This window comes from Carlito syrichta, unplaced genomic scaffold, assembly GCF_000164805.1.
Source record: "Carlito syrichta isolate Samal-C Ts95f unplaced genomic scaffold, Tarsius_syrichta-2.0.1 Scaffold285058, whole genome shotgun sequence".
Taxonomy (NCBI): Eukaryota; Metazoa; Chordata; class Mammalia; order Primates; family Tarsiidae; genus Carlito; species Carlito syrichta.
The window spans coordinates 47,818-64,269 of record NW_007229154.1 but is presented as its reverse complement, the minus strand read 5'-3'; the positions used below and the strand labels follow the sequence as shown (position 1 = coordinate 64,269).

Below are 16,452 nucleotides of genomic sequence, written 5' to 3'. Positions count from 1 at the left end.
AAGCAGGCAAAGTGGGGACCAAAGGGAGGCCCAAACTTTACCTGTACGATTTCCACTTGTATACCTAATCCTGAATTGTACCCCACATCTTTAAAATAAAATATACATTTTATTTTATTTATTTATTTTTTGAGCTGGAGTTTCACCCTGTCACCCAAACTGGAGTGCAGTGGCACACTCCTGGCCACTGCAGCCTGGACCTGCTGGGCTCCGCCTCAGCCTTCCAAGTAGCTGGAACTACAAGCGTGTGCTACCACGCCTGGCTAAAAACATAAATAAAAAAAAAAAGATAGTGTCACTCTATATTTACTATCATGGAAAGATGATCACATTGTTGAATTAAAATTATTCCAGGCCGGGAGCAGTGGCTCATGCCTATAATCCCAGCACTTTGGGAGGTGGAGGTGAGAGGATTGCCTGAGCCCAGGGGTTCGAGACCAGCCTGGGTAACTTGGCGAGACCTCATCTTCACAAGGATTGCCTGAGTCCAGCAGGTAGATGTCGCAGTGCCAGTGAGCATGCCACTGCACTCCAGCCTGGGTGACAGAGTGAGACTCCAATTAAAAAAAAAAAAGTTAAAAAAAAAAAGATTGCAAAAGAGCAATATATAGTATTAAGGAGTGAAAGTGTGTGTGTGGAGGGGGAGGAGATCTTTAAATATGTTATTGCAGATATAGTTAGTATGTTATATCTGTTAATAGCAGATATGCCCGAAGTGTAGAATTTCCAGTGATTTATACTTTCTTTTATATTTTCCTATACTGCTTTACTTTTTGCAATACAATTTTATTATTTTTTCTTTTCTTTCTCTTTTTTTTGAGTTGGAGTCTCACTCTGCCGCCCAGGCTGGAGTGCAGTGGCACGCTCACGGCCACCCCAGCGTCGATCTGCTGGACTCCAGTGAACCTTCTGCCTCAGTCTTCCAAGTAGCTGGAACCACAGGCGCGCACTCCCACACCTGGTTAATTTTTTGATTGGAGAGACGAAGTCTTACCAAGGTGCCAGAGCTGGTCTCAAATCTGCGGGCTCAGGCAATCCACTCGCCTCGACCTCCCAAAGTGCTTGAATTACAGGCTGAGCCACCGAGCTCGGCCCTTTCTCTTTTTTTCAATAGATAGGGTCTCCCTATGTTGGCCAGGCTGGTAACCCCTGGCCTCCTGCCAAGGCCTCCCAAAGGGCTGTGATTACAGCTGTAAGCCACTATGCCCGGTCAAAATTTTATTTTGATTTGGGAAAACAAAAATACTATGAAATTAATAAAAGACTCAAGGTGTCTTTGGTCTTTAAGGACAGAGACCAAGGACCCTTTCTCCATTCTTCACTGAGTACGATTACTTTTAAAATGAGAAGATATTCGAATACGGTGACAGTGATTATACTCTGACATGAAGCTCACATCTTTCTTCTTGGTTCCCAGGGAGGACATCTCTTTGGATGTCCTCTGGGGTTCCATGGGCAGGGGCTGCCGTTATTTATGCCTCAGCCATGCAGAATGGAGGCTTGTTCACCTTTTGCCTGAGTTCTCAAGGGGAGGGGCCCCCACAGTTGCTGGCAGCTCTATTTCAGCTGGTACACGCTGACTTCTCTAGGGATTGATGTTTATGTTCAAGTTTTTTGTGTGCTTTGATCTATTTTTTAAATTAAAAATTAATATCTTTTTTTTTTTTCTTAAGTTGGAGTCTCCCTCTGTCACCCAGATTGGAGTGCAGTGGCACGCTCCCGGCCCCCACAGCTTCGACCTGCTGGGCTCCGGCAATCCTTCCGCCTCAGCCTTCCAAGTAGCTGGAACTACAGGCGCGTGCTACCAAGCCCGGCTAATTTTTGTAGAGATGAGGTCTTGCCAAGTTGCCGGGGCAGGTCTTGAACCTGCAAGCTCAGGCAATCCACTCGCCTGAGCCTCCCAAAGTGCTAGAATTACAGACTGAGCCACCAAGCCCGGTCTAAAAATTAATATCTTTCTAGTGAATAAAATTTAACAAGTTAGCGTAATCCATCACTGAAATGAATGGCCGTTGGTCTTTTGAACATCCTTCCTTTTAATCCTTTCTTGATATACAACTGTGTATCTGGGCTTTTTCAACTATCATTTGAGTATTTCCCAGTATCACTTAAAACTCTTAAAGATATTTTTAATGGCCTAAGTCCAATTTTTATGAAGTAGTATTCATTTATTCCTAGATGTTCCAAGTTGAAGAACCTTTCATATGTACAAAATATATTTATTACAGGAGCCATGAGACAGATTCCTTTCCTGCCGCTAAAGCCTAGACCTGGTCCTTACCAATAACTGCAATCTCCCTACTCCAACACTCCATTGACCTCACTGGGATGAATAATCTCTTGATTGGCTTTTCATTGTTACTCAGCTGCCTTATGCCCTCATTTCCTTTCTTCCCCACACTAATTTCCATGGCTAGTTATTTCCATCACCCCCTGACATACACTCATCTTCCTCAACCCTCTTTTCCAGCTGAACCTTTAACGCTGGTTAAAGCCAACTCTCCGCCTTCTCTACATCTCTACCTGCATGACCACGGTTCAAGCCCTATTTTCAGTGCTGTCTCTACAGACATTCTTTAAGCATGGATCCTCCTTTCTATTTTCCCATGGGTGCCCTATTTGGTGACCATACAGCTGCTGTTTAGGCGTTCTGTTCTTGCCCATCCCTCCTCCCACCAACCCAATTAACTGACCCATCCTGCACTCCCTCTTGGCTGCTTTTCTCAGATTCTTTTCTCATCTCAGTTTTTTGACCTCTCTCTTGACTTTTGTTTGTTCCCTCTCTCTTCTCTACCCACCCGTCTCTTTCTCCAACCCCTAAAAGGAACACAGAAAGAACAGCCTGATTTAACAAAAGAACTAGCACTGGGTGTAGCATCAGGAGTCTCAGGTTCCCATCTTGCCTCTACTAGGTGACCCTGGGCTAGCCACTTTATGTCTCTGGTTCTCAGTTTCCTGCCTCTACAATAAGGCACATTCAGTTGAATAAACATGGAGATAATTCAACCCAGTTTTTAAAACAAACAACACGATTCTGAAAATTCAAGAAAGAAAAATTTAGCAGTTTCACTACCCTACTTTCCCCACCATATCATCCTTCTTCCATCACAATGCTAAGATAATGTCAACCATCTGGTGAGTATTAATATTGTTATTTTAGTGCTGAAACTCTCCTTGGCCCATCCAGGCGTCCCACCCAGTAACCATAATGGAAATCCAAACACTCACCGTGAATTTCTCATACAGCTCGTAAGTCAGAAGGGGGTTGGGCAGCTCCCTAAAGTAGAGCTTGCAGAGTGAGGCCACACAGTGGATGTCCTGGAGGTACACTTCCCTTGTCAGATCTGGACATTGATCCGAGCCAAACTCTTGCCTGAAACAACACAGACGGAGACATAACAATCCCAGGGAACATGTGTTCCATGTCAGCAGCTGCTTGGCTGCTTAGGGGTAAAAAAGACCCTAAACTGCTGATCTGGCTATATTTTGACCTTGATTGAAAAAGACCTTCTACTCCAGGCATAAAGAAGTCACGGGAAGTCTTCTACTTTAGGCCTAGCTCTTCCTTGCAAAATCTGCTGTGATTAGAAAGACAATGCTCATTTACAAATGGATTTCCCATGGCATGAGGTCTGCAGTTTTGGCTATCAACATTAGGGGAATATGAAAAAAATTGCCCAAAAAAGACCTATGAAGATTTCAGGTTTTCCAGATATTGTTAAATATGACCTTCCCTTTCTTACAGAGAAACTAAAACCAGGGTAGGTCAGACTGTTATCACTCATTTCCATATATCCATGTCAACAAACTTGTTTTATCTGGAGACTCGAGCGAACTTTAGTTGATTATCTCTTTGATGCTCAATGAAACCTTCTAGGTTGCCTGGTGATGACTCTTGCAGGATAGATGAGTTTATAAATACCTTCTTAAACAATCTATAGTGGGATGTCTGGGAACATCATCTGATTCTAGGCCTGGTTTCCAATTAGAAAATATTTCCTGCTGGGCGCAGTGGCTCATGCCTGTAATTCCAACACTTTGAGAGGCAGAAGCGAGAGGACTGCCTGAGCCTAGGGGTTTCAGACCAACCTGAGATCTCGTCTCTACAATAAATCAAAAAATTAACTGGGTGTGATGGTGCTACTTGGAAGGCTGAAGTGGAAGGATCACCTGAGCCCAGGAGGTCGAGGCTGCGGTAGCCATGAGCGTGCCACTGCACTCCAGCCTGGGTGACAGAGTGAGACCCTAGCTCACAAAAAAAGAAAGTATTGACCGGGCTCTGTGGCTCAGCCTGTAATCCCGCGCTTTGGGAGGCCGAGGTGAGTGAATTGTCTGAGCCCGCGGGTTCGAGACCCGCCTGGGCAACTTGGTGAGACCTCATCTCTACAATAAATCAAAAATTAGCTGGGCGTGGTAGCGCGCGCCTGTAGTTCCAGCTACTTGGAAGGCTGAGGCGGAAGGATCGCCGGAGCCCAGCAGGTCGAGGCTGCGGTGGCCGGGAGCGGCCGCTGCACTCCAGTCTGGGCGACAGAGTGAGACTCCAACTCAAAAAAAGAAAGTATTTCCTAAAAAGATTACATGAATACACTGCCTCAAATGTCATGTACTTAAAAGTTAAAAATTTGTATAAAAATGACAAATTGAGCTCTAACATAAAAGTCAGGTTTCTCAAGAGTATTAATTTGGTCAGCCAAGTGGTGACAAAGTCAGCAGGACTCTCAGAACCAGCATTTTCGAAATAGCTCACTGCCCGTTCTCCCGTCCTCTGGGTCTGCCCCTTTAATAAAGGGAGGGAAATCCCTGATGCTGTCAGAACCTGAGGGGAACTGAAAAGAGAAGTATGCCATGTCTCAAGAATTCACAGGCATGTGTGTTTTTAAGACAGCAGAACAAGAACAGTCTAGGGCTTATTCATTTATTTAGCCAAAAATTTCCTTTCCCAAAAGGCTATGGTCATTCCTTAAATGAGAAAGAATTGGCCACCACCCAAGTGTCGTTCCAGGATACTAACTACTGTGTAGTATGTTTCAGAATGAAGAGTAAACCATTAAGAAGTATTTGCTGTTGAAACGCTGACTAAGGGCACACTAATATATTAGTGAAATTATGTAAACACATAGGTTGATTAAGATCCATGCCTTAAAAAAAAAACCGAAATTTTTAAAATGACATCACTTCATTAGGAGCAAAAAGGGATGTTTTTATTCCTTTGGTATAATTTAATTACAATTGAGATTTGCAGAGGAGGAGCAGAAACCAAAGAGACAGGGGAAGAATACGAAAATGGAATTACCTGCACAATCTATTACATTTTACATATTAACTTCATTAAAAGTTTTTTACTTTTTAAAGTCTATATTTAGAACTAAAGAACATATAATAAATGTATGTAATAATAAAATGTTGTAATAAAAATAACATTAAATTATGTTATTTTGGTGTTAAAGAACAACATGTAAAATATATAAACCTATCATCTTAGTCAGAGAAAAGTATCTATAGATATTTTATATTTATATAGTCTATATACCATCATATGTATAGCACACACACCATTTCTGTGTTTTGTTTAAAGGATTGTGCCCTCTTAATCTAATGGGATAGAAATTTCTTCCAAATATTTAGGATAAATCCATAGAATTAAAAATAGTTCGCCAGGCATGGTGGCTCACACCTGTAATCCCAGCACTTTGGGAAGCAGAGGCGAGAGGACTGCCTAATCCCACGGGTTCAAGACCAGCCTGGACAACATGACGAGACCTCATCTCTACAATAAAATAAAATAAAATAAAAATTAGCTGGGCATGGTGGTTCACACCTGGAGTTCCAGCTCCTTGGAAGGCTGAAGCAGAAGGATCGCATGAGCCCAGCAGCTTGAGGCTGCGGTATCCATGAGCATGCCACTGCACTCTAGCCTGGGTGACAGAGTGAGACTCCAACTCAAAAAAAAAAAAAAGAAAGAAAGAAAATAGTTCATCTTCAGTAATTTTTAAAAAGCCAGTGTCAATTAGAGAAATGCATAATCATACGGCCTTCTGATTTCTCAACAAATAAAATATCCAATGTTGAGTGTGTGCCAACACAAAAACTCACTTCGATCTCAGAGTTCTGAACACTGTGTAACCGGAACCTAATCTTATTGAGCTTTGGGTAGGCAAGTGAACAATAATAAGTTACATTTTCCTAACTTGTAACTTACATCATTTGAGTTAAATGAAATAGACCTAAGAAGAATAAATCTACAGCAGGACAAAGAAACAGATTAAAAGTCCTAGGAACTTTTGTTGGAAAGAATTACATCAGGCTAGAGAGCTTCCTGATTAGATTAAGGAACAGTTGGGCATCTGAAAACAGATCTTCGTCCCTGCTACCTTTCCCTCAATCCCTTCAGGTTTTTAATATTCCTGACATGTGTGGACAGAGGCATGGACAGGAAAGATCATGCGAGAATTCCACTGGGACTATTTTTTCAGCTCACCTCAGCCGCTGTATGTTTGAGGTGACTCCTGAAAGCCGATAGATTCCATCCACAATACCATGAGTCTCGATAAATTCTGCGCAGCTCTTCAATACATATGGAACTATGTAAAGGAAAAAAAGAAACAAGAAGGCATTAGATGTACACCTGACTGCCCTTTAAAGACAGCCTTTTAAAAATCCAGGTAACTTCAAAGAGAAATAAGTACAAAACTCATGTGAGCTACAAGTGGAAACAATTAATTGTAAGTGGTAGGTGATGTTCTTTTGGTATTTCAAAAGCTCATAGGGTTTTGTTAAAGTGTTAAAACCTCGTGTGTTTTAAGAGTTTTTTTTTTAAGAATTTGAAAAATATGCAAATATTTAGATTTTTAGACCAACAGTGACCTTGAATAGCCCACAGCTCAGTCTCCTGATTTCACTGGCTCTCCAAGCGTGGTCCCCTGATCAACATCAGAATCTCCTGGGAACTTGGCAATGCAAATCCTTAGGTCCCACTCCAGACCTACTAGATCAGAAATTCTGGGGCCCAGCCATCTGTGTTTTTAGCAAGCCTTCTGGGTGACTGACGCATGCAGAAACTGGAGAACCAATGACCTATTCTACATATAAACACATCAAGACACAAGTTAATTTACTTAACACACTCATGATTACCTGTTGCTTATGAAGAACAATTAATACATGGGAAAACACTTACAATATAAGTAGATAGGAAAAAAAAGACACAACATTGAATATACATTGTGAATTAAAAAAATAATTATGGGCCAGGCTCGGTGGCTCAGCCTATAATCCCGCGCTTTGGGAGGCCGAGGTGAGTGGATTGCCTGGGCCCACGGGTTCGAGACCTGCCTGGGCAACTTGGCGAGACCTTACCTCTACAATAAATCAAAAAATTAGCCAGGCATGGTAGCGCGCGGCTGTAGTTCCAGCTACTTGGAAGGCTGAGCGGAAGGATCACCAGAGCCCAGTAGGTCGGGGCTGTGGTGGCCAGGAGCGTGCCACTGCACTCCAGTCTGGGCAACAGAGTGAGACTTCAACTCAAAAAAAAAAAAAATTATGGCCAGGCACAGTAGATCACATCTGTAATCCCAGCATTTTGGGAGGCCAAGGCAAGAGGACTGCTTGAGCCCAGGAGTTTAAGACCAACCTAGGCAACATAATGAGACCTTGTCTTTACAGAAAAATCAAAAAATCAACTGGCCGTGGAGGCATGCATCTGTAGTTCTAGCTACTCAGGAGGCAGGAGGATTACTTGAGCCCAGAAGGTCGAGGTTGCAGTGAGCTGTGATCGTGCCACTGCACTCTAGCCTGAGTGAGAGAGCAAGACCCCGACTCAAAAAAGTTTTTTTGTTTTTTGGGTTTTTTTGAATTGGAGTCTCACTCTGTCGCCCAGACTGGAGAGCAGTGGCCACTCCCGACCACCGCAGCCACGACCTGCTGGGCTCCGGGGATCCTTCTGCCTCAGCCTTCCAAGTAGCTGGAACTACAGGCACGTGCTACCACATCCAGCTAATTTTTTGATTTATTGTAGAGATGAGGTCTCACCAAGTTGCCCGGGTGGGTCTCGAACCTGCGGGCTCAGGCAATCCACTCACCTCAGCCTCCCAAGGCGTGGGATTACAGGCTGAGCCACCGAGCCCGGTTTCAAAAAATGTTTTTAAAAAATTGCAAAGGAAAAAGAAAATTGCAAAGAAAGAAAGTTTGCTAAAATGTAGAATGTTAAAGGTGATTTAAAGGTCAAAGTGTTCATTTTTTTTAAAGGCGAGAGACATCCCCACAACCAACAAATGGGTCAAATGAGTCACTGATTTCATGGACCACATAGAAGGAACCAACATGGCTTCTTGAATTCTTATTACTCCAGAGGTTCAGTGCCCTGGTAGAAGGGTCTAGCTGTGCTATTCTCTCCTTCAGGCTGCCCTGGAGCAGTCCAGACAACCTAGTGACCAAGAAGGGAAGATGCAAGGCCTTTGGGGTGGTGCAAAGAGAGTGGAAAGTCACTTGCTACTTTGGTCCCTGGACAGATTCACCTGAGGGTCCCCCCATCCTGTGACAGTGCTGAGAAAGGTGGCTGGATATGGAACAATTCACGCCTCAGACTCTGAAGTCTTCGGTGGCTCCTGGGGCACAGAGGTGATGTGGAACTTCCGTGAATTAATGCTCAAGTCAGCATTGTGAGCATGCCCTCAACACACACCCAAGCCATTAATGCTGCAGATTATATCAATTGCTAATTCATTAATGCTTATTGTTCATGCTCATGCCTACACACAATGCCAAGTTAGAATGGATCTTTGTGTGGGTAGACACCAGGCAATCAGGCTCAACAGAGAATTCTACCTGAATTCTCTATTATGACACTTTCTATGCAATCCCTCCCCTTGTTGCCTTTATTAACTGTAATTTCAGGGACTTGATAAAGTACATCATACTTGAAATATTTTGCCGTCTCTCAAAGACTGCATGCCCAGAGCCCTTCTCCCCAGCACACTCATGCTTGCCCTTGTGCTCCATGACTGGAACTGGGGAGAATCTTCTCAGTTGATCCAGATGGGAAGAGGTCAGGGAGTGAATGTGGGATTGGAAATATTGAGGCCAGAGACCACAGAGGTGGAACCACCTTCTATGAGTGAACGCAGGGTGAGGGTAGGGTGTGGTGGAAGTGCTGTGGGAGTGGACAGGGGTGTAGAGCCTCTGCCCATCTTCAACCAGAAGAGGTACGATTAGATCTGTTTTATAAAATTGAGTTCTTGGTGAGATTTTGTTTCCCATCCTCATACAAACTGATACACAAGAGTTTCAGTGCTTAAAAGGACACACATACACACACACATTTTTTGTTGTTGTTGAGTAGGAGTCTCACTCTGTCATCCAGGCTGCAGGGCAGTGGCACGCTCCTGGCCACCGCAGCCTCGACCTGCTGGGCTCAGGCGATCCTTCCGTCTCAGCCTTCCAAGGAGCTGGAACTACAGGCACACGCCACCATGCCTGGCTAATTTTTTGATTTATTGTAGAGATGGGTTCTCACCAAGTTGTCCAGGCTGGTCTCGAACCTGTGGGCTCAGGCAATCCTCTCACCTCAGCCTCCCAAAATGCTGGGATTATAGGTGTGAGCCACCACGCCCAGCCCACACGCATATTTTAAAATTCCTGTTATGCAATATAACAGTCAATTATTTCCCCACCATACCTAGCTGTAAATGCCACATGCAAGTTTGGACATCAAACTGCCTCTAATCTTAAACAAAATATACAATGATTCTGTTTATCCGTTTCCACATCTGAAAAATGAGGGTAATAGTGATATTCATCTCATAGTTAGGACTGAGTAATACCTGCAAACATTTAGCACAGACCCTGACAAACATTTAGCACAGACCCTGACATGGAATATGCATTCCACAATAACAGTTACTATTTCTACTTGTAACTTATCTGTGCTATTAACTTAAGGCTTGTTTTTCTTGGTGAAAACAGATCTTGCCTCCTCTTATCCAGTGGACACTTGGGGTGGCAGACCAGCCTCACACTGGTTGACATTCATCTCCACTAGAATGGCTGTTGTGTTCTTCTTAAGTAATTCTTTCTATTTGAGAGTAAGTTTGCTTCCATGGGGGTCTCTTTCCTGTGCACCTAGGTGTATCTTTGTAGCACAAAGGCAGTAGGATCCAACAGCGTGGCTTGCAGGTTACATCTGAGAGTTGTGCTTGGCCCTCCTGGTGTTCTGCTCTTTGAATCTGTTTCGAGGTGCATGGCTGTTGTGCTGTGCTGGGCACAAGTTGACTGAAGAACTCTGAGCATTGTTGGGCATGGTGGCTCAAGCCTGTAATCCCAGCACTTTGGGAGACACAGGTGAGAAGATTGCCTGAGCCCACAGGTTCGAGACCAGCCTGAGCAACATGGTGAGACCTAGTCTCCAAAATAAATCAAAAAATTAGCAGGCGAGGTAGCTCGTGCCTGTAGTTCGGGCTACTTGGAAGGCTGAAGTGGAAGTATTACCAGAGTCCAGCAAGTCGAAGTTGGAGTGGCTGTGAGTGTGTCACTGCACTCCAGCCTGGGCGACAGAGTGAGACTCCAACTCAAAAAAAAAAAAGCCGGGGCTCAGTGGCTCAACCTGTAATCCCAGCACTTTAGGAGGTTGGGGGGAGTGGATTGCCTGAGCCCAGGTTCGAGACCAGCCCGGGCAAATTGGCGAGACCTTGTCTCTACAATAAACCAAAAAATTAGCCGGGCGTGGTAGTGTGCGCCTGTAGTTCTGGCTACTTGGAAGACTGAGGCAGAAGGATTGCTGGAGGCCAGCAGGTCGACGCTGGGGTGGCTGTAAGCGTGCCATGGCACTTCAGCCTGGGTGACAGAGTAAGACTCCAATTCAAACAAACAAACAAAAACAAAAAAGAACTCTGAGCATTCACAAGGAGGACTCAAAGACAAAATCCTTGGACGCAAAGGTCCTTTATAAAGAACACTCTATAAAAGGGGCAGTGCAGAGTCACCAACCTGTCCCAGCCAGATCTCAGATCGGGACCTCCCATACCATAGCTCTCAGCTGCAGAACTTCAGGATCTGTTTGTTTTAAAGGTAGGGAAAGAACATTCCCAGACGGAGCTTCTGCCATGAATTTATTCTGGCTTTGCCATGGATGACCTAGAACCTCTCCTTCAGGGCCCTGTTTTAGCTGTAGGCAATATTAAAACAACCCAAGGGAAGAGGGCATGGTCCCAATCCCTGTGGAGCTATCCCTGGATTCTCATCTTGGTCTGAGCTGGAAGGTGCAGGAATTCTCCATCATTATTACTCAGTAATGGGAAGGGATTCAATCTCTGTGTCATCATCTAACTCTAGACACTGGTTCTCAGATTGTGGTCCCTGAATCAGCTCCTGCAACAGCCATAGCTTCCAGACAATTCTGATGCACATAAAAGTTGAAGAACTATAGTCTAGACCACAGCTTCATATACTTTAATGTGAGTACTAATCACCCGGGGTCTCTTAAGATGCATATTCCAATTCAGTAGAGAAGGGGGTGGAGGAAGTGTCGAGAATTTGCATTTCTAACAAATTCCCAGGTCTGTGGATATTGCCAATCTGCAGCCCACACTGAGGGTAGCAAGGGTCAGGGGCTATGAAGAGCTTAGTCTCAAAGCATCAGAATCCTTAAGACTGTTATCACTGGGGTCCAACCAGATTGGGGACATCCCAGGATTCTGGACGAGGTAGAAACTTGATCAAAATAGCTGAGTAGTTACAGATGGAAAGAAAGCTTCCATTGTCAATCTAGGCATGGGAAGGAGTGACACTCGAGGTCAGAGTCACAGAGCTTGTTCTGTGGGACTTATCCTGGGCCCAAAGAACTTTGAGTCTCCTCCTACAGAGGTACACATAGTTGCTGATTATGATACACTATTATAGCTTCTTGAAATTGTTTCACGGATGGCTCTCTAACCCACCCCCCCACCCCCCTTTTGGCTTTGTTTTGCTTTTCCTGGATCAGCGATCTTCAAAGTTAAATTTTAATCTGTGCATAAAATACATCTTGAGGTGGTTTCTGATGGAAAATCTTGCCTTTGATCTGTTTTATAGTTGATAAAACATTATGAAGACTTTTGTTTCATTTGATCTTACCTGGTACAACTAAAAACATTTTACATTTTTACATAATGTGGAGGCACGTTCCTCAGTTCCTAACCCCTTCAAGGGGTTTTTTTTTTTCATGTAGAAAAAAGCCAGAAGGCGAGCATTTCTCTGAGTCCCCCTTCGAAAGTCATAACTCCGCTAAGCTGTCTCAGATCCCTGTGTGCCTGGGACCTGATCAGATCTAGAGACAGACATACAGTCTCTGCACAGTTTTATTTGGTCATTTATGTGGTCATGGCGGTCGCATTCTTTCATAGTGCAAATGACATTTGTGTTTTAGGAAATAGGCACTCTCCTGTCCCCATTCTGGATTTTGTTAAGGTTGATTTTGTTGGTCAGTTTTCATCCCCTCTCTGGGTCCTGCATTCCTGCCCTTCAAAGTAAAGTTGAGTAGTGCGTACAGACAGCAAAATACTACCCAGCAATCACAAGAAGCAATAAAGTCTGTGGATACAGCTCAGACACTAAGCTTGGTGATAGAAGCCAGACTCTGAAAGACTACATACTATATGATTCCGTTTATATAAAACTCTAGAGTACAAACTCACAGTAAGGGAAAGCGGGAGAGAGGCAGGCGGGCAGGACTGCAAAGTGGCCCAAGGAAACTTTTGGGCATGGTGGATGCGTCGTTATTATCTTGTTTCAGGTAACAGACAGGCCGCTGGCGGAGGAAGAATAATGATACTTTTGGGGGGAGGGTAAAATAACGAGGGAGACAAGATGCTGCACAGGAAGAAACACTGTGAGAATCTATTGCGGGGCATACAGGAGAGAAGGGGGGACTTTAAACAGTTCTGCTGTGCAATAAATGAGCTCCCTCTTCAGCATTTTCCCAAGAGATGCAGTAAAAATTTAAACTGCTTCTGTTCCGGCTACTTGGAAGGCTGAGGCGGAAGGATCGCCTGAGCCCAGCCCAGCAGGTCGAGGCTGCGGTGGCCGGGAGCATGCCACTGCACTCCAGTCTGGGCGACAGAGTGAGACTCCAACTCAAAAAAAATTAAATAATAAATAAATAAATAAATAAACTGCTTCCCTGTTTTTCTGGGCTGTCAGTACAGCACTCACTAGGTGCCCCACCCCCCCAATCTAAGAGCTGTCACAACAGCTCCAGTGACTTCTCTGTGAGCCCCTGCTCTTCGACTCAATTTCTTCTGTTCCATGCCCCCCTCATCCCCTGCAAGGATCTCCCTGCCTGGAGGTCACTGTGCCCTCAATTTTCCCTCTGAGTCTCCTTCCCTCTCTGTTTTAACTTCTTTCTACTCTCTTCCTCCTGGCCTAATTTGGACTAAAAGAAATATCGAAAATCTACGGCATGTATTTGATAATGTTTTCTGTTCTTAAAAACAAACAAACAAACCAAAAAACCCCAAAGTAATTGCTTTCTAATTTTCTAAGGGAAAACTGTTTAAATATGTTGGGGCTTTGGCTTGTCCTCCTTGGAAAAAAAGTTTATTTTTATTTTAAGCCTTTTTTAAAAAATTGGGATATAATTCAAATGCCAAAAAATTCCCCCTTTTAAGTGTACAAGTTGAGCAACCACCACACTGTCTAATTACAGAACATTTTCATCACTCAAAAAAGAAACCTGGCCGGGCTCTGTGGCTCAGCCTGTAATCCCAGCACTTTGAGAGGTGGAGACGAGTGGATTGCCTGAGCCTGCGGTTCAAGACCAGCCCAGGCAACTTGTCAAAACCTTGTCTCGACAATAAATCAAAAATTAGCTGGGCATGGTAGCACGCACCTATAGTTCTGGCTACTTGGAAGGCTGAGGCAGAAGGATCGCTGGAGCCCAGCAGGTCGACGCGGGGTGGTCGTGAGCGTGCCATTGCACTGCAGCCTGGGCTGCAGAGTGAGAGTCCAACTCAAAAAAAAAAAAACCCATATCCACTATTAGTTACCACACACTCTCCTCTCTCCCAGTCCCTAGCAGCCACAAATCATCCTTCTTTTTTTTCCCCCCAAGTTGGAGTCTCTGTCGCCCAGGCTGGAGTGCAGTGACACACTCACGGCCACCCCAGAATTGACCTGCTGGGCTCAGGTGATCCTTCTGCCTCAGCCTTCCAAGTAGCCGGAACTACAGGTGCGCACCACCATGCCCGGTTAATTTTTAAATTTTTATTGTAGAGATGAGGTCTGCCAAGTTGTCCAGGCTGTTCTCGAATCCGTAGCTTCGGGCAATCCTCTCACCTCGGCCTCCCAAAGTGCTGAGATTACAGGCTTGAGCCACTGCGCCAGACCACAAATCAACTTTCTATGAGTTTGCCTGTTCTAGACATTTCATATAAATTAAGTCTGAAAATATGTGGTCTTTGTGGAGGGCTTTTTTCACTTAGTATAATGTTTTCAAGGTCCCTCCATGTTATAGCATGTGTCAGTATTTCATTTATTTTGTATGGCTGGATAATATTCCAAATGAATTCTTCATTCTGTGTATCCATTCATCAGTTAATGAAAATTTAAGTTGTTTCTACTTTTTGGCTATTAGAACAAGTGCTGCCATGAACCTTCAGGTACCAGTTTTTGCATGGACATTTGTTTTTAATTCTGTTGGATATGCATCCAGGAGTGGAATGGCTGGGTCATCTGGTGACTCTGTTTAACTTTTGAGGAGCTACCAAACTGTTTTTTCACAACAGCTGTGACATTTTACATTTTTACTAGCAATGTATGACAGTTACAATTTCTCCATATCCTTGTCAACACTTGTTATTGTCTATCTTTCTTCCTAGGAGGTATGTAGTGACAGTCATCATGGTTTTGATTCTCATTTCCCTGATAACTAATGAAGTTGAACATTTTTTCAAGTGCTCATTGGCCATTTATAGATCTCTTTTGAATTAATGTCTATTTGAATCATTTGTCCATTTTTATTTATTTATTTATTTATTTATTTATTTTTTTGAGTTGGAGTCTCACTCTGTCGCCCAGACTGGAGTGCAGTGGCCGCTCCCAGCCACCGCAGCCTCGACCTGCTGGGCTCCGGCGATCCTTCCGCCTCAGCCTTCCGAGTAGCCGGAATTACAGGCACGCACTACCACGCCCGGCTGAATTTTTGATTTATTGTGGAGATGAGGTCTCGCTGCCCAGGCGGGTCTTGAACCCGCGGGCTCAGGCAATCTGCTCACCTCAGCCTCCCAAAGGCGCGGGATTACAGGCTGAGCCACCGAGCCTGGCTCATTTGTCCATTTTTAGTTGGGTGGTTTTGTTGTTGTTGAGTTTTATCTTGTTTTTATTTTTTGAATTGGACTCTCACTCTGTCACCCAGGCTGGAGCACAGTGGCACGATCACGGTTACCGCAACCTTGACCTGCTGGGCTCAGGTGATCCTTCCACTTCAGCTTTCTAGGTAGCTGTAACTATAGGCGTACACCACCACGTCTGGCTAATTTTTTGATTTATTGTAGAGATGAGGTCTTACCATGTTGCCCAGCCTAGCCTGAACCCTTGGGCTCAGGCAGTCCTCTTGCCTCCGCCTCCCAAAGTGCTAGGATTACAGGCGTGAGCCACCGTGCCCAGTCAAGAGTTCTTTATATATCTGAACACTCAAGCTGTATCAGATACATCATTGGTAAATATTTTATTCTAGGCTGTGGGTTGCCTTTTCACTTTCTTGGTCATGTTCCTTAAAGCACAGAAGTTTTACGTTTTAATGATGTCCAAATGATCTATTTTTTTCTTTTGTTGTTTATGCTTTTGGTATCAGGAGAAAAGCTTCTGATTTACATTGTTGGCATCCTTCCTGAAAGGATAGACCAAGAGTGGGAAGCCATTTTAAAAATTTTGTTCTTAAACCCTGACACAATGATGAGAAAGTAGAAGCTATGTCCTGGAGAAATCCGTTTTTTATTTTGTTCCTAAACCTTCACACAATGATGAGAAAGTAGAGGCTGTGTCCTGGAGAAATACATAATCTAGGTAAAGATTAACTTTGCCGACTTTGTCTTTTCAGAAACACAGACTCCTTAAGCATGACTGGTACCGGCCTATTGTAATTTGTCTTTTTTAGAAACCCAGACTTCTTAAGCATGACCAGTATTGATCCATTGTATACTCAGTCCCTGGTGACCAGGACCTCCCTCAGGGTCTCTAAGACATCCACAAGTGGTCAACACAGAAGTCACGGCAGTCACGTCCACCTGATTGCAACATATCCAGGGGAGAGGATTTAAGCCAGGGCTCAGGGGCTAAGGTGCCACGCTCATCTAGAGTGTAGGCCTGCTAGTTCTGTCTGTGGAAAGTAGACCTTTCTTTTTTTTTTTTTTTTGAGTTGGCATCTCACTCTGTCACCCAGACTGGAGTGCAGTGGCTGCTCCCGGCCACCACAGCCTCGACCGA

The 16,452-nt window shown here is 44.2% G+C and overlaps 1 protein-coding gene across 1 annotated transcript in view; it reads right to left on the bottom strand.

Moving 5' to 3' along the window:
• The window catches only part of ARHGAP31 (Rho GTPase activating protein 31), a 94,569-nt gene that overhangs the window by 53,920 nt on the left and 24,197 nt on the right, over positions 1–16,452 (bottom strand). Inside the window, exons 3-4 of the mRNA XM_021709787.1 lie at positions 6,479–6,581; positions 3,229–3,373 (exon numbers count right to left, since the gene is read on the bottom strand). Coding sequence (XP_021565462.1) covers positions 3,229–3,373; positions 6,479–6,581 — 248 coding nt within the window. The remainder of the gene's footprint in view (positions 1–3,228; positions 3,374–6,478; positions 6,582–16,452) is intronic.